General features: G+C 46.6%; 1 protein-coding gene across 8 annotated transcripts in view; it reads right to left on the reverse strand.

Moving 5' to 3' along the window:
* The window catches only part of GREB1L (GREB1 like retinoic acid receptor coactivator), a 492,334-nt gene that overhangs the window by 198,506 nt on the left and 270,870 nt on the right, over positions 1–22,958 (reverse strand). For all 8 annotated transcript variants that reach the window (XM_085605794.1, XM_085605790.1, XM_085605791.1 and 5 more), the window contains exons 8-9: positions 21,361–21,501; positions 7,967–8,092 (exon numbers count right to left, since the gene is read on the reverse strand). In XM_085605794.1, the coding sequence (XP_085461920.1) occupies positions 7,967–8,092; positions 21,361–21,501 (267 nt within the window). The remainder of the gene's footprint in view (positions 1–7,966; positions 8,093–21,360; positions 21,502–22,958) is intronic.

A 22,958-nucleotide genomic window follows, 5' to 3' on the forward strand; every position in this document is an offset into this window, starting at 1 on the left:
TGGCACAAGGACCTGGAAGAAGCTCCCCAAGGAGCTCCGGTCCATTCCAGCACTTCCTGTCTTTAAGAAAAAACTAAAAACATGGCTGTTTCAGCAAAAGGAATAATACGATCACTTTTCGCAGAGAGTAGGCTTTCCGTGTACATGGTCAGCGCTGAGACACTCCTTTGGAGTATTTGTGCGCTATACAAACAGCGCTTCATTTAATTTCTCTCGTAGCCTCAGTGTGACAAACTAGCAGGCTTTTTCTAAAAAAAAAAAAGCTGCTGACATTCAGGCTTCATTTTCTTCTACGCCCGACCCCAACTGTCCTCAGTCACAATTGGAGCTAGAAAACACTTGTGCTGCACCTGTGATCCGTCATAACGAAAAGTTTCTTACCTGTCGGTGTAGTTTTGCAGCTTGAAGATCTTTCTGGATTCACTATGCTGTGCATTATTCCGCGATCTTGTGGTTGGGTCCGGATTCGTAGTCTTTTCTTTGTTTTTTTTTTTTGTTTTTTTTTTGTAGCCCAGGTGGGCGTCGACGTCCACCATTTGGTGCACCTCCCGTGACGTCGTCGTGCTTCCTGCGGAAGTCCCACCTTTGGGGCGCCATCTTCGGGTTCTTTTTTCCCTGTTTGTTTTTTTTTTTTTTTTTAACCCTAGGCGATTGATTAATCCTTTTGTCCATATTTCTGTACGTTTCCACTTCTTTGATCCTATCCATTTCACCCCCTCTTCCTCCAGCCTCATCTTCCTGGCGGAGGTGGGTGGGTTCGCTAGTGAATCCAGAAAGATCTTCAAGCTGCAAAACTACACCGACAGGTAAGAAACTTTTCGTTTTGCAGCGTGAATCTTTCTGGATTCACTATGCTGTGCATAGACTTTGTAGCGGTTTTCCTATTTTTGTGGTGGCTGGGTGGAAGATGATCGCTGGTCGTTGAAAATGTGTTGTAGCACCTTCTGTCCGACCTGTGCTTCCTTATTCATTTGAATGTCCACGCAGTAGTGCTTTGTGAACGTGTGCACAGATGCCCAAGTTGCTGCGAGACAAATGTCTTGGATGGGCGTGTTTGCCAGGAAGGCAACTGTGGCCCCCTTCTTCCTTGTGGAGTGAGCTTGGGGCCCCTCCGTTAGCTCCTGTCCAGCCTGTTTGTGACAGAATTGAATAGTGAGGGCAATCCACCTAGCGATGGTGCCCTTGGTCACTGGTCTACCCATGAAGCTAGTAGCAAAGGACACAAACAGCTGCTTCGACTTCCTGAGTTCCTTGGTTCTTTCAATGTAGTGCATCACCGCTCTTCTGGCATCGAGGGTGTGCAGGGCCTTTTCTGCGTTTGTAGTCGGGTTTTGGAAGAAACTCGGTATCTGGATACTCTGATTCATGTGGAACGCCGACACTACCTTGGGCATGAAGTGTGGGTCCGTCCTCAGGACTACCCTGTCTTTGTGAATTTGAATGTAGGGCTCCTGTAGCGTTAGTGCTTGGAGCTCGCTCACCCTGCGTAGTGAGGTTATGGCCACTAGAAAGGCAGTTTTCATCGTCAACATTTGTAGAGTGGCCTTGTGAATGGGTTCAAACGGCGCCTTCATGAGCTCCGTCAGAACCACGTTTAAATTCCATGCCGGCGGCGGCAACCTTTTCGGGGGTGCCATTCTTTTGGCTCCCTCCATGAATCTCTTCACCACCTGCGAGGTGAAGAAACTTCCACCCTTCTCACCTCTGGTGTAGGCAACGATCGCTGCTAGGTGTACCCTTAGGGAGCTCGAGCAGAGGTTACTCTTTAGAAGGTGTGTGAGGTACCTCAGCACAGTTGAGTCTCTTGTCATTCTGTTTTGCAGGCCCTTTTTCCTGCACCACACCGTGAATCTCTTCCACTTTGCGCTGTAGCACTTTCTTGTAGTAGGTTTCCTTGCCTCCTGTAGCACTCGCATAGTGCTCTGAGGTAACCTTAGGTGTGCGAACTCTAGGTCTTCAGGAGCCATGCTGCTAGGTTGAGTGTCTCTGGCTCTGGGTGCAGGACCTCCCCGTTTTGCATTGAGAGCAGGTCTTTTCTCCTCTCGAACCTGTACGGATTGCCTTGCGCCATTTCTTGAATCTGTGAGAATCATGTCTGCCTCGCCCACTGTGGAGCCACCAGGATCAGAGTCATGTTGCTGGTTCTGCACTTGTCGAGCACTCTGTGCAACAGGGGTATCGGTGGAAAGGCGTAGGCAAATGTCCTCCACCAGCTTATCCATAGGGCATTTCCCTTGGATTGCTGATCTGGTTGCCAGGACGCGAAGCTTTGGCATTTTGCATTGTGGCGTGTTGCAAATAGGTCTATTGTGGGAGTCCCCCATCTCTGGAAGATTTTCTCCGTTTCCTGGCCATTGAGCTCCCACTCGTGCGATGCTGAGGTCTGTCTGCTCAGCCAGTCTGCCTCCACATTGTCCTTCCCTGGTAGGTGAATTGCCAGTAGATCTATCTTGAGAGGTATGGCCCATCTCCAAATCTCCTGAGCTAGGGATGAGAGGGGAAACGACTGTGTCCCCCCTTGTTTGTTGATGTAGAACATCGCCGTGGTGTTGTCTGTCTGTACCAACACCCTCTGGCCGAACAGGTGTCTCTGGAATGCCCTCAGGGCTAACAGTATCGTTTTCAACTCGAGGTAGTTGATGTGGCGGACCGCATCTGCTGGAGCCCATAGACCCCTCACTCTGAGGTTGTCCATGTGCGCTCCCCATCCCTTCTGCGATGCGTCCGTGGTAATGGTCATTGTTGGGCTTGGTGGTGTCAGGCTTCTCCCCGTTGTTATGTTGTCTCTGTTCCACCAAGTTATCTCCTCCTGCACTGCGTGCGTAACAACCACTAGATCCTCCCAACTTCCGTTTGCTTGTGACCATTGCTGTTGCAGCCATTCCTGGAATGGTCTCATGTGCAGGCGTACATTCGGCACCAGCTGGATACAGGACGCCATCATCCCCATCATCTTGCTCACCGCCCTCACTGTCAGAGCTCGCCCCTTCTGGTAGAGCTGCGTCTCCTTCAGTAGAGCATCTGTCCTCCTGTCGCTGGGCACTACTGTACTGTTGAGGGAGTTGATCTTTGCCCCCAGGAAAATCTTTACCTGTTCCGGTTCCAGCGATGATTTTCCCCAGTGGATGGAAAATCCCAGATTTGTGAGGGTGTCTGTTACGCGTTTTGCGTGCCTCTCGCACTTCTCGCGTGAGTTTGCCTTGACCAGCCAGTCGTCCAAGTAGGGGTATACGTGTATTCCCTGCTTTCGTAGGTGTGCCGCTACCGCCGACAGGCATTTTGTAAAGACCCTTGGCGCTGATTTTAATCCGAAGGCCAGGGTTGTGAACTGGTAGTGTTCCTGTTCGATGTTGAATCTTAGAAGGCCCTTGTGCCTTCTGTTTATTGGGATGTGAAGGTAGGTATCCTTGAGGTCCACGGTGACCATGAAGTCCCCTTCTCTTATCTGTGGCAGTACCTCCTGCAGTGAAGTCATTTTGAACCTTTGCGTTCTGATGAACTTGTTTAGGTAACGGAGGTCCAGTATGGGTCTGAGGTCTCCGTCTACCTTCGGAACCACGAAGTAGTTTGAGTAGACCCCTTTGTTGCGTTCCCTGAACGGCACTGTCTCTATGGCTCCCTTTTGTAGGAGTTTCCGCGTTTCTTCTCTGAGTATTGCCAGTTCTTGGGCCGATCTCTGTCTTCCCTTCGGCTTCCTGTTTGGAGGTCTTTTCTCCAAGTCTACGCAGTATCCGTACTGCACGATGTTCCGTATCCACTTGTCTGTGGTTATACGCCGCCACTCCTGAAGGTAGAACCTCAGCCTTCCGCCTACTGGTGACGTATGCTCGTAGGCTCTTGAATCTTCTCTTCCCCCTGATGACACTTTGTTGCGCCTCACCCTTGGGGACCTTACGAGGGTAGGCGTCTTCTTGCGTGCTGAGTCACTTCGAGGAGGGCTGATCGCCCCCTCTCCTCCTTTGGCCACGTCCGTTCCCTCTCCCGCGAAAGGACTGGCCCCGAGGTTGATATTGCCAGCTTTGCTTCTGCTGACTTTGTCCGTGACCTTCGCCCTGCTGACCTTGTTGGAACGCCTGGTGCGACGTCCCCTGTTGGCTTCCACCCCTACCGTAGGGTCTCCTCGAGGGATTTCCTCGTCTCATTCCCCTCAGCTGTAGGGCCCCCATGGACCTCGCTGTCTCGTTTTCCTTCTTGAGCTGGGTGAGCTTTTCGTCCACCGTTGCTCCGAACAGTGTCTCTCCGTTGAAGGGGGTGCCAAGGATGTTGTTCTGCACTTCCGGTTTGAATCCCGAGATTCTTAGCCATGCATGCCTCCTCTCTGTGACCCCTATGGCCATGAGTCTTGCTGAAGTCTCTGCCCCATCCAACGCCGTCTTTATACAGGAGTTGGCGATGTTCTTGCCTTCATCCACCAGGTGAGAGGCTCTCTGGCGGTATTCTTCGGGGAGGTGCTTTACTAGCTCCCCCATCTCATCCCAGTGTTGGTATTGGAGTCTATTGAGGAGTGCATTCGAATTCGCCATGCGCCAGTGCATTGCGGCGTTCCTCTCGACCTTTCTGCCTGTGAGGTCGATCCTCCTGCTCTCTTTATCCGGAGGTGGGCCCGAAGTTGCTGGAACGTTGGCCCTTCTCCTGGCCGTGGAGGCTATGATGGAGTCTGCGGTGACGCTACCCTTGATGTAAGGTGGGTCCAGGGAGGAGTGCTTATATTTCTTCTCTGTCCTGGGCGTGATCGACCGGCAGGTGGCAGGCTCCTTGAAGGCTTCTCTCCCCTGGTTCATCACGCTTTGTAGCATGGGGAGGAACTGACTCCTAGTCTGGATGGGGAGCAGTGTTTCGACGAGAAAATCGGCTTTCGGCCTCTCCTCGTCGAGTTTGACGCCGAAGGCCATTGCTGCGCTCTTCACCACCATATTGTACACCCCGATGTCGTCGGGTGGCGAAGGCCTCGAGGGGTACGTGTCCACGGCCTCCTCCGGGTTTTCGGTGTCGAGATCGTGCCATTCGACGTCGTTGCTGGTAGATGCCGCCGATTCGTAGAACGACTGTTGGTCTTCTTCCTCGGCTTCTTCCTCATAATAGGGCTCCTCTTCTTCCTCGAGATCCCTTGTCAGCCCTTCGGCGTCGAACTCGTCTTCGACCTCGACGACGTCCGCCGATGAAACCGTTGGAATCTTGAATTCCTTCATCCTGGCGTCGAACTCCTTCTTCCTTTGAAGGATGTTCTCCATTTCGGCCTCGAGCCGCCTCTTCTTTTTCTCCATTTCGGAGATGCTTTCGGCGTCGACCGCGGGTCTTTTCGATGAAACTTGCGTCGACGTCGAACGTTCTTTCTGCGTCGATCGGCCAGTTTCATGGGATGATTTCGACGACCCTTGCCTTTCGGCGTCTTTCTGCACCAGGGAGTCCTTTTGTAAGGATCCGCTGGGCCTTTTGTCCGAAGTTCCCCCTTTGGACGTCGAAGTTTTCGGCGCCGGGGCTCCCTTCGTGGACCATGACTCAGTTTTTCTCGAGTCACCCTCGTGTTTGAGGTGTTTTTTGATTTGCGCTCGACGATTCTCTTACCTCGTCTTCTTTTTTCTTGTCGGTCTCTACGACCGTGAAGTTTTCGGCTGTCTCGGCGACGTTGTCCTCGTCGTCCGTGTCGAGGCCCAGCTCGTAGAGTGTCGGGGGTTTCCCTTTGCCATCCATGTTGGCGTTGGCTCTTCTCTGCCTCTCTCTCACCCTGAGTGTCTTCGGCGTGAAGGCTGAGCAGGCGTTACAGTCGATACTCTGGTGATCCACCGGTAGGCAGACGTTGCAGACCGGATGCTGGTCTTTCTGCGCGAACTTGTGGTGGCAGTTTGGGCAGAACTTGAATGGCGTCTTGTCCATTTCGCTCAGGGTCTCTGAGCGTGCATTCTCCAAGGCTGTCGAAGAAAAAGGTTCGCTGGTCCTCTTTCTTCGCGCTCCTGATGAAATCTGTTCTATTCCTGATGTCTTCTCTTGATTCTATCGATGAAACTCGCTTTTCTTCCTTCTTCCTCCGAGTGAATTTCTGGAGCTTCCCGATGACGATCCAGACCCAACGGCGGAAAAAAGAATCTGAAGATGGCGCCCCAAAGGTGGGACTTCCGCAGGAAGCACGACGACGTCACGGGAGGTGCACCAAATGGTGGACGTCGACGCCCACCTGGGCTACAAAAAAAACAACAAAAAAAAAACAAAGAAAAGACTACGAATCCGGACCCAACCACAAGATCGCGGAATAATGCACAGCATAGTGAATCCAGAAAGATTCACGCTGCAAAACATCTGTGACAACACTTGTGTTGCAGCTGTCTGCTCGCAACCACACGTAAGAGAGGTTCCGGCCCGGGACCTGCCCCGCCTTGCTCTGTGAGTTTTCTTTCTGCCCTTAATCCACAATTTGTAGAAATACTAACTTAACATCTGAATGCATCACTTTCAGAAGGTAGCATTCCTAAGGCGTGGAAACATGCAACAGTAATTCCTCTGCTGAAAAAGCTTAATCTTTACTATTTTACCTGGTCCAATATAGGCCGGTTTCGCTCTTGCCTACTTTGGGTAAAATTCTGGAAAAACTTCTCCAGCCCTCTCAATTGGGTTTCAGAGCCACTAGAGTACGGAGTCAGCACTACTCGGCGTCACTGAACATCTAAGGTGCCAGCTAGATAAAGGCAGCACTGCTGCTTTGATTCTTCTAGATCTCAGTGCCGCTTTACACACGGTTAACTATAACATACTCCTCCAAAGTTTAGGAGATGGGTATGCATGGCAAGCCCTTGACTTGGCTAAGACCACGTATATCAGGTACGCACTCAACAGAAATATTCATAACGTATGATCATTTACATCTCTCTCAGTCTGACCCTATTTAATCTTAATGTAAGGACACTTGCGGATATATTGTAGAGCTGGGTCTCACTTTTCTCATATGATGATGACACCTTGATTGTTGTTTCCTAGTCAACTCAGGAGATGCTTTGAATACCTGCCTTATGAAAGTGTCTGCATGGATGAATGCTCACTCCCTCAAATCGAACGGGAATAAGACTGAGATTCTGTTGGTGGGCAACCAACCTTACCTTTGGGGACCCCATCAGTGGCCCAAGGTTTTTTGTGCGTCTCTAAGTCTGGTAACCATTGTCAATAATCTGTTTTTGGATTGACAACAAGCTCTCAATGAAGCATCAGATTACCAAGGTTGCGTCCACCTGTTTTGGAATCTTAATATGGTTAAGGTAAATCCTTGGATATCTTCCTGTCTCTGCTCAAATAACAGTGATTCTGGCCTTGATTATTTTCAGGCTGGACTATGACAATATTCTTTACTTGGCATCCCTAAAGTTTCGCTCAAGCGGCTTCAGATAGTGCAAAACGTGGCTGCAAGACTTTTACTGCATCCCCCTAATTTTACATCTACGCTCAGACTTCTTCATGATCTTCACAGGCTACCAATTTAGCGGTGAGTTCAATTTAAAGCATTATGTTACATACATAAATGTATGTCTAACACTGGTACCCACTATCTCAGCTCTTTTGTATTGTCCTACAAGCCAAATCATTCTCTGCGTTCCAGTAATTCCAATCTTTCTGGAGTTTCCAGAGTCAGTAGGTCCTATCAAGGGGGTCAGGCCTTCTCCTACCTGGGCCCTAAGCTGTGGAACTCATTAGCACTCGTTACCATCCTCTATGAGATCTTGTCACTCTCTCTTTCACAAACTTTAAAAAACGTGGTTGTTCTGATTAAGTGTGCAGCGCTATTTTTGACTTGTGGTACCATGAGGAGCTTAGCGCTGGAAAACACCTTATTGGATAGCCATTCGCTTTATAAATCTGTAACAATTATAATAATTCCTCTCCAACTCACAGATTGTTTGAGGCGGTGGTGAAACTTTCAGGTTGGGACAGAAAAAAAGTCTGTAAGTCACAAAGCAAACCATTGGACATGAAGGATACTCACCTTGATCTACAGCCACACAGCCCGGGCTTGGAGACGTAGAATGTGGCACGTGTCTGGATAGCACGGTACTCCTCCCACCATTATTACTGCCATTCGCAATGTCTGGGGCACGTAATGCAAGAGGGACTAAAAATGGATAAAATGAAAGAACGTCAGGAAATGCAGCCTAATAATTTAATAAAGAGCAGAACAAACAGGGTGGATGACTAATATGAGGACGTCAGTTTCCTTAAAACCAGAGCCACTTCAGGAAAATAGAGAGACACTGATTAAACCATGTAGCACAGCATCTAAATATCAAGACACTTTAATGGGCTCAAATACATCAGGTTGGACAAGGTTGCTCCGAGTATTATTGGATTCCCAGTAAGAGGAGAATGCGAATTAGTTATACTGATTGAACAAAAGGCAACTGTAAAGAACTGGATGTAAGCGTGATCCACACAGAAAGATTTAATTCCAAATAACTGTAGTGTGATCAGTAGTGCCATGTAAAGGTCATTTTTTCCTTCTATGTGCCTAGCATAAGTCTGTAGATCACATCAAAAAGGGTACATAACTAGGTTCCCAAAGTGAAAGAAAGCTGTGAATCGAAAGCAAATGAATTACATCACAAGAGGAAAGGGGTGTGGCTGGGATACAGCAACAAGAGTAAAAAAGAAGCAGTGAGGGGAATATGGTATGAGGTTGGGTAACAAAACACAAACGTGCCTTAGAGGGAAATGGGTATTGCAGAGGCATAGATCGCAGTAGTGTTTAATAGTATCTTTAGTCCTGAGCGTTTCCATCATCACCACCTCACTACGTCTACCAGTAGTATCAGCCCTTGATTACGGTTGAGAATGAGAAATGGCTGGGGAGTGACCGGCGTTGGCAGACATCAGCATGACCGTTCCAGAACTGCCATGCTAATGTCCTTGTTGTGGTCAACCTGGGCCGCTAATCTGGAATGGCACTTCACTGAGGCACCCCGCCATGGGAAATAGACTGGGATTTCTTTGCTGGAAGCATGAAGTATCAGCAGGGTAAATCTTAGAGAATTCCTTTGCCATAACTGTGTATGACAGAGTCCGCCAGATGATCCTCTGGGTTTCTGCAACACACTGGTAATGCCTACATTTACCTTCTCTGGGGTGTACATGCACCCAGATAAATGGAGAATCCTGTTTAATCCCTTGCTGAAACCCCATGCATGCACGAAACAACTGGGCATTTCACTTTTGTACTGTGCATGGGTGCAGTTTCAGCAGTAAAATTGCAAGATTCCACTTTTACAAGAGTGTGCATGTGCATCCCAGGGAAGAAAATCCTAGCGATTACCAGTGTGCCTAAATGTGGCACGATGGGAGCCATCTCACATGCCCATTTGTGTCAGTCAGTTCATTGGGGAAAGCTTGGAGATTTGATTAGACCATAAGGACAGGAGAAAGTTCTGCCACCTAGGAAATGGCAAGGCCCACTGACTCCCCAGCACCATCCTTCTGTCCCAGTCAAAAACAGCTGGCAAATACGAGCCCATTGTAAGGGATACGCCATCTGGTTGGTGCTATCCTGGCCTTGTCACTGCCTTTAAATCAGGGCTGGGTGGGAGATTGAGGGACCGAAGCAGATAGGTTGGTACAATCCTCTACCTTAGTTCAAAGTGAGCACCTAATTGGTCAGTACTGGCTGAAAGCATTCCAGGCTTGTGCCACTCTAGGTCGAGCCTGAGGCACCTGAGACAAAAATTTAACACCACCCAAACACCCTACAGCTGAAATTAACAGTCTCAATGCTAGGCCTTCTTCTACATTATACAAACTATAAAATAAATGCTGAAAATTTAAACTGAAACAGTATCAGTAATAAGATACCATGGCAAACCAAGGCATGAAAATGAAGTTCCACTTAACATCATATGACTGATCAACGACTTCTCCATATAAACAAGTCTTGGGGAGGAAGTAAACCATAAGAGAAGGGGAGGAAGTGATTTATCGCCTACATCTCATAGTAAACTTTATGTAGATGCAAAATAAAACTTGTGCTTTGACACAAGAGCTAAATCTTTCAAATTACATATTAAAAACCACAATAAACCCACACCGAAAGCACCTCACTTGTTTCTGGAAAATACAATTTCAAGTACAAAGTCTTGTGCACTGGCCACAAAGCATACTGAGGAAAGGTACAAAATGCCTGCACTCTCTAGTCCCTATTTCCATTATATACTAATCACATATCTGTTCTACAGGTTCCCATAAAAACACTCAACATTCTCTCAAATGGTTTAAACATTTGAACAAATCCAAGAGGGTCCAAGCACTACGCTATGGAACATCTTGATCCCAATCTTGGAAGAGGAATCAAGGTACACATTTCACTTGACTACTAAAAATTTAACTTTTCAAACTTACCTACAACTGAAACCAAGTAAGATATGGATAACATCTATATTTTTTTTTAAACCAACCATGGGACGTAGTTCTCCTTCACTCATCTAACGTAAATGCCTGACTCTACAACATCGGCAGGACGCTACAACATCAGCATTCCACAAAACGCCCTTTCCTCACAGAGTATCCGGTTGCCTCCCTTCACTTCCGAACCCAAGGGCATCTTAGGCGGCCTACCCAACGGTTCATCCCTCAGCACCACCTTGTTCACACCTACATGATCCGACCTCGCAGACATCGTCGGATCCCACGGCCTCACCATAATTTCCTATGCATTAGACACTCAACTCGTCCTCTCCCTCACCGAAGACCCCTCCACCATCAAAATCAACTTCAGCGACGCCATGACCAATGGAGTCAACAGGATGAAAGACAACTGCCTTAAACTGAACAAGACAGAAGCACTGAACTTCAAGAAGAACACAAACGTATGGGAGTACAGCTGGTGGCCAGCAGAACTAGGACAAACACCCACACCAACAGACCAGGCTCACAAGCTAGGCATCATCCTCAACAGCGAACTGACCATGAAACGACAAGTCAATGCAGTCACCTCCTCCTGCTTCCACACCCTTTGCACGCTCTGCAGAATCTTTAGATGAATCCCAGTTAACACCAGAAAGACCATCATTCAGACCCTCGTCACCAGCTGCTTTGACCAAGGCAACACTCTCTACGCCGGCATCTCCACCCAGCTCCTCAAAAGACTCCAGACCGTACAGAATGCTACAGCCAGACTCACCCTGGACCTCCATAAACAGATCCACATCAACCCCCATCTCAGAAACCTCCATTGGCTCCCCATCAAGAAGAGATGCCAGTTCAAGAACCTCACACAAGCCTACAAAGCTCTTCACAATCCAGGATAGGCCTACAGCAACCAATGACTGAACTTCCACCTACGCGCAAGACACCTGTGCTCCTCCTCACCAGCCTGGGTGCACACTCCTGCATCCGTCACAGCCGCAGTCGGGCCACTCCTTTTCCTGCATCGCCGCCAAGTCCTGGAAAGACCTACCTTCCCATCTTCGAACAGCACCCTCCCTGGAGGACTTCAGGAAGAAACTCAAGACCTGGCTCTTCGATGGAGACGTCGCACCTACAGTGTCCAGATACCCCTAGGGGTGACAGTGATGCGCTATACAAATGCTGATTGACTGATTGAATAATCCTATTCAGAAGCAAGACCAATTTTACCTGTTCATGACTTTTGAGTGCTCTGATGCTACTTAAAGGAAATACGCTAGCCAATATAAAACTCTCAACTGAATAAATAGGTAAGAATTTATGTTAAAAACGAAATAATCACGTTTTGAGCAGAGCCATGTTGTTGAAGTGGACACTCCTCCCTTCCCTTCCCTCCCCTCCCCTCCCCCCACCCGGCGGGCCAGTTTAACCTCAGTGTCTGTAGTACAAGGGCTCCTTACTGGTATCCCTGGCGCGTGGAGAGGGGAGGTTCCTAGTGACGAGGTCCCAGGAAAGATTTGCATTACAGGCAGCCAAGAAAGAGCTATATCACAAGCCTGTTCTCGTTCCTGCCCTAGCAGTACTACTGGTTCTGAACCAAAGAGACCTGTGGAGAAGTCCACATTGGCGGCCCTTATCACATGCCACGCACCCATGACTTCAAGAGTACATGCCGTAAAGGGGGCAGTGCAAAGCTTGTGGTTGCCAGCGACCAAAGTTAAGAGACAGGGTGAGCCCAGAAAAAGCACAAGGCTAGTGAGTGTTCCTGAAAACAGGATGTGCCTGAGGGGTCTCCTCTGTGAGCCTGACCCAGTAAGCAACAAAAGTACATCATAGGTGCTGGGAGGGGGAAGACAATGTGATTGTGAGATCCTCAGAATAGACATAGTGGACATTAACTAAGTGAAATGTACTACCAGCCAGGCTGCTTGCCTGTCGCGGAGAGCAAAGCCATTTGTTTCGAGTGAAGAACCTGCTGGACTACACAGGTTAAGAGTTTCATGCCCGAGACTGGGAGAGATCGGCAGTGTTGGTGAGCACTGTGGAGATGTAACCCAATATTCTACACTGCTGCTGTTGCTGGAAATTGATTGATTCATGCCGCATCTCTGCCATGAAGAGATACGTTACGACATATCAGCACTATTAAAATAAATATTTTTCCTTAGGTCCTCTGCATTTCACAGCTTCTTCCTACTTTGATGGCTGTTGAAAGACATTGTATAAAGTCATTGGCCCATTTGTGAACCGGGGGCTTAAGCCTCCCAGGCCTTTCTCTGTAAAATAAAGCACCCAATTAAAGGTCAAGAGTGAACGGTCTCTGAAGCACAGACAAGATCTGGCTTCATATGGAACAAGCTACAGTAACAAGTCTGCCATGGACTCTGGCTTGGAAACCAAAAATCAGACACGCTGGCCAATGTCAACTTGAGCACCAACATAAGAGTGGCCCTTACGATTTAGGGCTCAATAAGCACAGGTTTGGGGGTAACCACCTTTCGCTCATCTCACTCTCATTCACTAGACAATTGCATTCTCACCAGCAGCAGCACAGTGACCCTTTCCTTGATGGAAGCAGTGGGGCTGTGCCATGGTATCACACATTCTGAAGGCAAAAGATCAGAATACCTTCATTATGTACGCCGGTATTTAAGCTAGAAGGAGAGGAGTGGTTCCATAATGTCCAAATGCACCACTGTGTGGTGCATCTGGGGCTTAAACAGGAAGCCTCCAGATCACACTTCATTCTAAAGGTTTATATCTACATATGCAGCCTCGAAGGGTGTGATTTCCAACATCTGCATAATACAGAAGGAATCAACCCTGAACCCATTCCCACCCATAGGGACCACATTGGTACAAGGGACCAAATATTTGGCATTTTAGCGCTGGAACGCTTCTGAAAGTGTCTAACTAATCAATATAAAGACTATAAAAAGGAGAGGGCTACTATGTTTAATCACTGGACAGCCCAATTAGTGTTACCTGTTCTCCCAGATGAAGTCAATGAATCGGTTGGCATACTGATATGAGAGTATAAATTGGATGTTGGAAACTGTGGAGGGCTGTGGGGTAGGGGAGGGAGAAAGGGAGCCCATTTGCGCAACTGAGGTGTGTATTAAGTCTTGGTATCTGTATTGTCTGGCTTAAGTGGAACCATGACACCACCTTTGGCATAAAGTGTGTGTCTGTTCTCATTACCACCCTGTCAGTTGAATGTAGGGTTCTTGTAGTGTTAGCGCTTGCAGTTCGCTTACCCTGCATAGCGAGGTGATTGCTACCAGAAAAGCTGTTTTTATGGTGAGCATATGTAGAGAGGCCTTGTGAATGGGTTTGAAGGGTGCCTTCATAAGTTGCGTGAGAACTACATTGAGGTTCTATGCCGGTGGTGGTACCCTTTTTGGGGTGGGGGTGAACCCTTTCCATTTTGCTACATAACACTTCCGTGTGGTAGGTCTTCTTGCTTCCCGCAGCACCGCCAGTGTGCTCTCTGGGAGTTTTAGGTGTGTGAACTCCAAGTCTTCAGGAGCCAAGCTGCTAGGCTGAGGCTCTCTGGTTCTGGGTGGAGCACTTTCCCATTTTGCAATGAGAGCAGGTCTCTTCTTTTTGGGAACTTGTATGGTGGCCCCTGCGCCATCTCCATTATCTGTAAGAACCAGGACTGCCTGGCCCACTGTGGTGCTACCAGTATCAGAGTCATGTTGCTTGTTCTGCATTTGCTGAGCACCTTGTGTATCAGCGGTATCGGGGGAAAAGCGTGGGCAAATGTCTTCAACTGGCTTATCCATAGGGCATTTCCTTAGTATTGCTGCCCTGGCTGTCTGGATGCGAAGTCTTGGCATTTTGCATTCTGGTGTGTTGCAAACAGGTCTATTTTGGACCTATTGTCACGGGGTGTGGAACCATTTTCGAACCTATTGGACAATATATTGACCATTTTCTGCAACCCATCGTCCAGGAATGGACATCCTACATAAAAGACACCACTCATTTTTTGCAGAAACTACAGAATGTACAGATGACCAACAACATTGTACTTTGCACGCTGCATGTAAAATCTTTATACACTTCCATCCCCCACCTGGGAGGGATGCAAGCAGTAGAATGGGCCTTATTGAGACAAACAACTCTGAAGACGGACAAAGTTTTTCTGTTGGAAATGTTACACTTTTGTTTGCACCATAGTTATTTTGAGTGGAATAACCAGTATTACCTACAACTCAAAGGTACATCTATGGGTTTTGCAGGAGCACCTGCATATGCTAATACCTACATGGCCTATTTCGAAGATCAATACATTTAAAGTGACCCGGAATGGATGGATAATCTTTTGTTGTATGTAAGATACATAGATGATATTTTTATCATGTGGAAAAACAACACAGAACAATTGGAGATTAAAATATCGCAATTAAACACAAAGGATGAACATATACAATTTACAAGCAACATCAGTGAGAATTCACTCCCATTCCTGGACGTATTGGTTAAGATAACTGATGGTGCCATTCACACGGAAATCTTTCATAAACCTACAGACAAAAACAATGCCCTGTTATACTCAAGTTTTCATCCACAAAATCTGATGTACAATCTTCCCTATTCACAATTTTTGAGAGCCAAAAGGATTTGCTCTACAGAACAAACGCTCCAAAAAAATATCGAATGCATGAAGAAAAGGTATTCATCTAAAGGGTACCCTGAAAACATTCTACGAGAAGCCATTACCAAAACAGAGCAAAAGACCAGAGAAAATTTATTGCAAACCAAACCTAAAGTACAACTAACTCGACAAGTTTTTGTATCTACATATTCCACAGTATCCAGACAAATCAAAAAAATTCTAATGAATCGTTGGGATGTGTTACAAAATGAGGAAGATTTCAAAGATCTCTTTCGTGAAAAACCTTTATTTGCCTTTAGAAGGTCGAGAAACATCAAAGAAATTCTTTCAACTACACCCAGCACTGATGGAATGGCATATAAAGGGACGCAACGTTGCTTGAACTGTGTGCACTGCAACAATGTTATCATAGGAGATGAAGTACATCATCCCTTCACAGGGGAAACCATTAAATTGCGACATAATTCAACTTGTGACTCGATGAACTTGATCTACGCTATAAAATGTCCCTGTGGACTGTTATATATCGGCAAAACTGAGAGAAAAATCAAGACAAGAATCTCTGAGCACAAAAGCACGATCCGAAACGCCAACCCAAAAAGCAGTCTCGCAGTTCATTGGAACTTGTGTAAACACTCTATATCACAACTTAAATTCCAAGTGATAGAGAAAATGGTCCCAACCCCTGGTAAAAATCTAACAAAAACACTCTTACAAAGGGAGATTTTTTGGATAAAAAAGCTGAATACTCAAGATCCCCATGGGATCAACGAGAAAGTTGATTTAGGATGTTTTCTTTAAAAAATACGTATTGTACACCATTGGAGACACGCAGACTGATTTTAAGCTTATAATTGCTGTTGATATCAGAACGTCTTTCTTTACTATTCTTTACTGTTCTATCATTCACTTTTTCTCCTTGCAGTTCACTAACAAGGTGTTTTTTATTTTTTTCACATCAAATTAGGCTTTCGATCATAGGTTGTGTGGTCTGAAATAAAAAATAAGCCGGTGGGCAATTTATACTAGCGATTCATACATTGCTTGGTTGACACCGTTTTTAGAAGTGTAAGTCATGAAACCCCATTCCAAAATGGCGCGCGCTAAGATTCATGAAGTAAATAGGTTCAGTCCCTTTTCGCTGCTAGTGATTACAGTTCCATATATGGTAGACGCGGATGTGGAGAACTGCATCGGTAGAGAAGAATGGTTTCCGTTTGGTTATCGGTAACGTCTACTTTGAAGAGGTTTTGAAAAGGTGAGCGGACGCTCTCTGCGTTATTTGGAGTAATTACAGCTGTATTGATGTGTATTTCGCGGATGGTAATTTGCTGACTGGATCTTTCTTTTAGAAATCCCGTTCGAGCTCGATTTACCGAGTGGGGGTATTTGTTTTCAAAAGGTTGTCAGGAACCAAGGTCAGTGGAAAAGAGGTTTTGTTTATTTAAAGTTCGGCTTGTTTTGAGTTTATAGTGTTGGTTTTTTTGGATTAAGGATTGGTATGTTTTTTTCTCTCCTGCTCTATAGAGTGCGTTTAATACATGGTCATCAGGTACGCTTAGTCTGTGTTTTTTCACACATACACATGTTCGTGTGTATTATATCATCACTTCGGGTGACTGGGTTCTATAAGGGTATTCTTTAAGGATTATTTCGTTCTGACTTGAATCATATATTCGCAAAATCAGTATTAATTCGAAATAACGAAGAGATGTCATGTACTGTTGTACTTAGTATGCTTTTCTTGATATGTTGTAGCCGTTGTCTGCACTCATGAAGTTGAAATGATTGGATTTATTGTTTTACTTTCATCTTGTTTTTAGATCTTCCCCTGAAGAAGGGCCATTATACGGCCCGAAATGCATTGGGCGAGCATGGATATAACAAAAATTTTGACCTATGTATAAATTGTAATGAACAAAGTATTATTGTGATTTGAACAATAATTAAATGTTGGTTTGAAAAACTTATCATGTTGCTGAAAATACTGTTTGTGAAATGAAACTGTTTTTGAGAATCATCAGTCACAAAAAATGATTGTATATAAGGGTAAACTGATTTAAAATTAGCATTTGCACCCAGGGAAGGTTGCTCCGTAGCAAGATTCCTTTACTTGCACTATCTCCTATTTGTGGGGTCCCCCACTTTTTGAATAGCTTTTGCGTTTCCTGTGTATTGAGCTCCCACTCGTGGGATGCTGATGTCTGTCTGCTTCCACATTTTCCTTCCCTGGTAGATGTATCGCCAGGAGGTCTATTTGTAGTGGGATGGCCCACATCCAAATCCCCTGCGCTAGGCTTGATAGCGCCACAGATTGTGTGCCTCCCTGCTTGTTGATGTAGAACATTGTTGTGGTGTTGTCGGTTTGTATCAACTCTCTCTGGCCATACAGTTGTCTCTGGAAGGCTTTTAGGGCAAGGAACACAGTCTTTAGTTCCAGGTAGTTGATGTGTCTTATCGCATCCGTTTGTGTCCACAAACTCCCTCACTTTGAGCTGGTTGATATGCGCTCCCCATCCCATTTGGGATGTGTCAGTTGTGATGGTCACTGTTGGAGTTGGTGGTGTAAATGGTTTCCCCTTTGTTATGTTCTCTTTGTTCCACCATGTGATCTCCTCTTGCACTGTGTGCGTTACAACCACTAGATCCTCCCAGCTCCCTGTTGCCTGTGACCATTGCTGCTGTAGCCATTCCTGGAATGGTCTCATGTGGAGTCGGATATTGGGGACTAGGTGAATGCAGGACGCCATCATCTCCATGAGTTTGCTCACTGTCCTCACAGTCAGAGGTTGATCCTTCCGGTATTGACGTGTCTCCTTCAGCAGTGCGAAGGTTCTCTTCTCGCTGGGGAATACCCTGCCCTGAATGGTGTTGATCTGTGCGCCCAGGAAGATCTTCACCTGTTCTGGTTCTATCGAGGACTTCCCCCAGTGTATCGAAAATCCTAGTTCTGTCAGCGTGTGCGTGACCAGCTGAGCATGTAGTTTGCATTGGTTGTAGGAATTCGCCTTTACCAACCAATCGTCTAGGTAGGGATATACATGAATTCCCTGTCTTCGTAAGTGCGCCGCTACAGCAGATAGGCATTTTGTGAAGACCCTTGGTGCGCATTTTAGTCCAAAGGCTAGGGCCATGAACTGGTAGTGCGCTTTGTTGATGGCAAATCTCAGTAGATGTTTGTGTTTTCGGTTCATGGGAATGTGTAGGTAGGCATCCTTGAGGTCTATAGGGGATATAAAATCCCCGTCCCTTATTTGTGGTACAACTTCTTGTAGGGACGTCATTTTGAATTTGAGTTTTTATGTATTGGTTTAAGAACCGTAGGTCCAGGATGGGTCTTAACGTTTCGTCCACTTTTGGCACGAGGAAGTAGTTGGAGTACACTCTCTTGTTTCTTTCCTTGAATGGCACGGTTTCTATTGAGTCCTTGTGGAGGAGTTCTTGTTCATCCTGCAGGAGAAGCGCAAGCTCTTTTGCTGTGCGCGTTCTGTTGGTTGGCCTCCTGTTTGGTGGCTTTTTTTCCAGTTCTATACAGTATCCAAACTGTATGATGTTCAGTATCCATTTGTCTGTTGTTATTTTCTTCCACTCCTGGAAGAAGTGTCTTAGTCTGCCTGTTACATGTTCGCTGTTTTCTCCTGTGTGTGTTTCTAACTGTTTTCTGAGTCTTTTGTTGTGCCGCCCCCGTAGAGATGTTGTGTTGGTGGAAACGTTTGGTACAGCAGAGTCACTTTGAGGTGGATTGCTGCTGCCCCCCTCTGCTCGTTTGTCCACGTCCGTTCGGTCACCACCGAAAGGACTGGCCCCTAGGTTGGTACTGCCAGTTTTGCTGTTGCTGACCTTGCTGTGCCTGGTTGTTACTCTGATAACTTTGCTGGAAAGTCTGGTGCGACGTTCCCGGCTGGTTTCCTCCTCTGCCATTCGGTCTCCTTGAGGGGATGCCCCTTCTCATCTCTCTGAACTGCAGTGCTCCCATGGACCTCGCAGTTTCATTCTCCTTTTTGAGCTGTGTCAGCTTCTCATCCGCTGGTGTGCCGAACAGTTGTTCCCCATTGAAGGCTGTGTTCAGAATATTGTTCTGGACCTCCGGTTTGAAACCTGAAATCCTTAGCCAGGCATGCCTCCTCTCTCACTCCAATCATCATGAGCCTGCTGGATGTTGGCCATGTTCTTGCCTTCCTCCACCAGGTGTGTTGCCCTCTGCTGGTATTGTTCTGGGAGATGTTTGAGCAGCTGTCCGACCTCTTCCCAGTGTTGGTAAGCATGTCTGTTTATTAGGGCAATGGAGTTCGCAATGCGCCCGTAAATTGCTGCATTCCTCTCTATTTTCGTCCCTGTAAGGTCTATCCTCTCACTCTCCTTGTCTGGAGGTGGCCCTGAGTTTGTGGGAATGTTGGCCCTCTTTCTGGCTGTCGCCGTTATAATGGAGTCAGCCGGTACCGATCCCTGGATATATACTGGATCCTTCGAGGAATGTTTATATTTTTTCTCTGTTCTAGGGATGACAGACCCGCAGGTTGCTGGCTCTTTGAAAGCTTCCCTGCCCTGGTCCAGTACACTTGGAAGCATGGGTAGGAATTGGCTCCTAGTTTGAGTGGGGAGCAGAGATTCTAAGAGGAAGCAGGCTTTTGGTTTTTCTTCCTCTAATTTGACCCCATATGTTGCTGCAGCATTCTTGATGACCATGTTGTAGATGCCAATGTCGTCTGGCGGCGAAGGCCTCGATGGATAGGACTCTACGGCTTCTTCTGGGCTTTCGGCGTCGAGGTCCTGCCAATCCAGGTCCTGCGCCGTCGAGGAAGTCGATTCCAAGTTTATTTGTTGATCTTCCTCACCTTCTCCCTCGTAACAATACAGTACCTCTTCGTCCTGCTGCTCTGCTGGTTCTGGAGTTTTCGGCGGGTCGGCGGCATCGAACTCTTCTTCGACTTCTACTTCGACAACCGTCGAGGGCTTTGAAGGGATGGTGTATCTGCTCATCCGTTCTTCGAAAACCCTCTTCCTCTGGAGGAAACTCCATTTCCACCTCGAGCCTTCTTTTCTTCCTCTCCATTTCGTCCGCCTGTTCGGCGCAGAGAGTTTTGGCGCTTCTCTTCGATGTCGTCGATGTTGACGTCGAAGTCGCCTTCGTCTTTTTCCCTCGGCGTCGAGCGCGCCTTTTCGGGGGCGTGCTTCGCCAATCTAGGCTTCTCTTGAGCTTTCACCGGCTGGGAGTCCTTTTCGAAGGATCCGCTGGGCTGTTTGACCGTGGACGCAGCTGTGGCTGTCGATTGCTTCGACACCAGTGCTCCTTTCGAGGACTTTGGCTCTGTTTTTCGAGAGTCTGTCGGGGTTTTAGGGGGTCGACGTGTCCCTTACCTCCTTTGTCGACTTCTTATCGGTCTCTACGACCGTGTAGTCCTCTGGTCCCTCGGCGATGTTGTCCTCTTCTCAGCTCAAGAGGCCCAAGTCCCTTTGCAACGGAGGTTCTCCTTGGCCTTGCATGGCGTAGTTCGCTCTCCTCCGTCTTTCCCTCACTCTGAGGATCTTGGGGGTGAATGCCGAGCAGGTATTGCAATCCTTGCTTTCGTGGTCGATTGGCAGGCAGAGGTTGCAGACTGGGTGCTGGTCCTTTTGCACGTATTGGTGGTGGCAGTTACGGCAAAATTTGAAGTGGGTTTCGGCCATTCCTGCGCTCCGGTGTGCGCATTTTCCGTCGAACGTCGAAGTTCTTTATCTTCCTCTCCTTCTTTGTCGTCCCGGCTCTGTGTTCCTGGTTGTGAGATGAAAACTCAAACTTTTCTGTGGTTTTCTGCTTAATTTCTTCTCCTTTTTTCCCAAAACTCTGGAACTCATCGGTGATGATCCAGACCCAACAGCGGAAAAAAGAATCTGAAGATGGCGCCCAAAGGTGGGAGCTTCCGGAGGAAGCACGCCGACGTCATGGGAGGACACCAAATGGTGGGACATCGACGCCCACCTGGGCCACGACAATAAAAAAATAGAGAAAAAACACTACGACTCCGGACCCAACCACTAGACCGCGGAATAAGGCACAGCCTAGTGAATCCAGAAAGATTCACACTGCAAAAGTATATTATTCTTTGGAGCTTCTTATTACTATGTCGACCACAAAGTTGGTTTGCTTCAATATTGATCATAACAATAAAAATATTTGAAGCAAAAAAACTGAAATTCAGTACTCGTAAAAGTGTAGACAGTGCAAATTTGAAGAACTGAACTCTTACAAACAACCCCGTAAAATATCACAAACATTTCAATCAGGAGTTGGGCGCCGGGGTAAAATCAATGGAAAACAAATAAAAATATATGTTAAACATTAACATCGCACACATTATCAATATTGTACAAAACAAAGTAACCCCTACCTGAGCCAAATGCCTTCCCTATGAGCTGCCCCGGCAATGCCAGAGGCTTTATGATGCCTTTGTTTCGTGGCATAGACAGGTCCTGGGTCCCACTCAGGTTAACAGCAGCAACTCCTTTGGCTGGACTGTATGCGGTGCACTCTGGTAAGGGAAATACTCTATTAAATTAAAAGCAAACTTTGCCTAAATTCATGGACTGTCAGGTAAGTTATATTTTCAAGAACTAGCGTTTTTAAAATGTTCTATTTGGTAACTTATACAACTGATACATAGAGCATAATATTACAAAATAAATCTAAGAAATGTTATAACCGATATATAAATTAAAAGCATTAGCTATCTCACCCACAACTATAGGGATTAGCCTTAAAAGAGACATCTGATCAAATGTCATTCCCTGCAAAAAACACAATGCACGTCGTACAGAGAATGCACAATATGTATCATTTCATTTTCAGGATTGATTTAATAACAAAAAATAATAACATAGATCATGACCAATTAGAATAATACACCATTCAAAGCACATCAGCTAAGAATTGTAAAGATTCTCTCTAATTAAATGTCATCTGAATTTATGAAAAAGAAATTAGAGCCAAGTATAAAAAAGTTATGTGAATAATCAGAATTGTTACATCTAGATCATTTTTTCCAATCAATAAGTGGAGGGGATATCACACAAAAAGACACAAAAATCATAGATGGGATTGTACAGGAATGCCAGAATGCTAGGACCAGGATGCTTGTTTCCGTGCCAGGTAGGACTTGGCTTGGCAGTTCGGGCCGGACTGGTCCCATGAGGCACAGGGTCAAGACTGATTTGCATATGGCCGGGTCTAAAATGGGGTGACATGGCGAGCAAAAGAATGATGGATTTAACCCATATCTCTTGACTGGGAGTGAATGTTTGATTTGCTCTGCATTCCGTCCATCATCTGTGTGTCTTATGCTTTCTCGCCCTAAGTGCGCCGGGTATGCACAGACATGGGTCCCGGGCTCACTGTGCCACTGGATTCAAGCTAGCCTGGCTGATATGGGGTGATGCCCCGAAACCGGTCCCAGGGTGCTGGTTTGCGGTCCAGGGAGAATGTTTGATTTGCTCTGCATTCCGTCCATCATCTGTGTGTCTTATGCTTTCTCACCCTAAGTGCGCCGGGTATGCACAGACATGGGTCCCGGGCTCACTGTGCCACTGGATTCAAGCTAGCCTGGCTGATATGGGGTGATGCCCCGAAACCGGTCCCAGGGTGCTGGTTTGCGGTCCAGGGAGAATGTTTGATTTGCTCTGCATTCCCTCCGTCATCTTAATGTCTTTTGCTTTTTCGCCCTAAGAGTTTAACGTATGCATACATAAAAACATTCATAAACAAAATAAGTATTTGCAAAGCCAAATGTTCGCCAGACTTACTAGTTTGTACAGTCAATGCTTGTTCCAGACCTATATTTCATGTTTTTTTACATGTTCTTTGCTTGTTTCACTGTTACTCTATACCTTTCCTCTGTAAAGTGCTCTGCAACCCGATGTCTAGGACCTTGATGCACTATATCAAGAACCTGAATAAATGAATGGCTACAATTGCAGATTTTCCACAATGTAC

The sequence above is a fragment of the Triturus cristatus genome, chromosome 5_1 (genome assembly GCF_964204655.1).
Source record: "Triturus cristatus chromosome 5_1, aTriCri1.1, whole genome shotgun sequence".
Classification (NCBI taxonomy): Eukaryota; Metazoa; Chordata; class Amphibia; order Caudata; family Salamandridae; genus Triturus; species Triturus cristatus.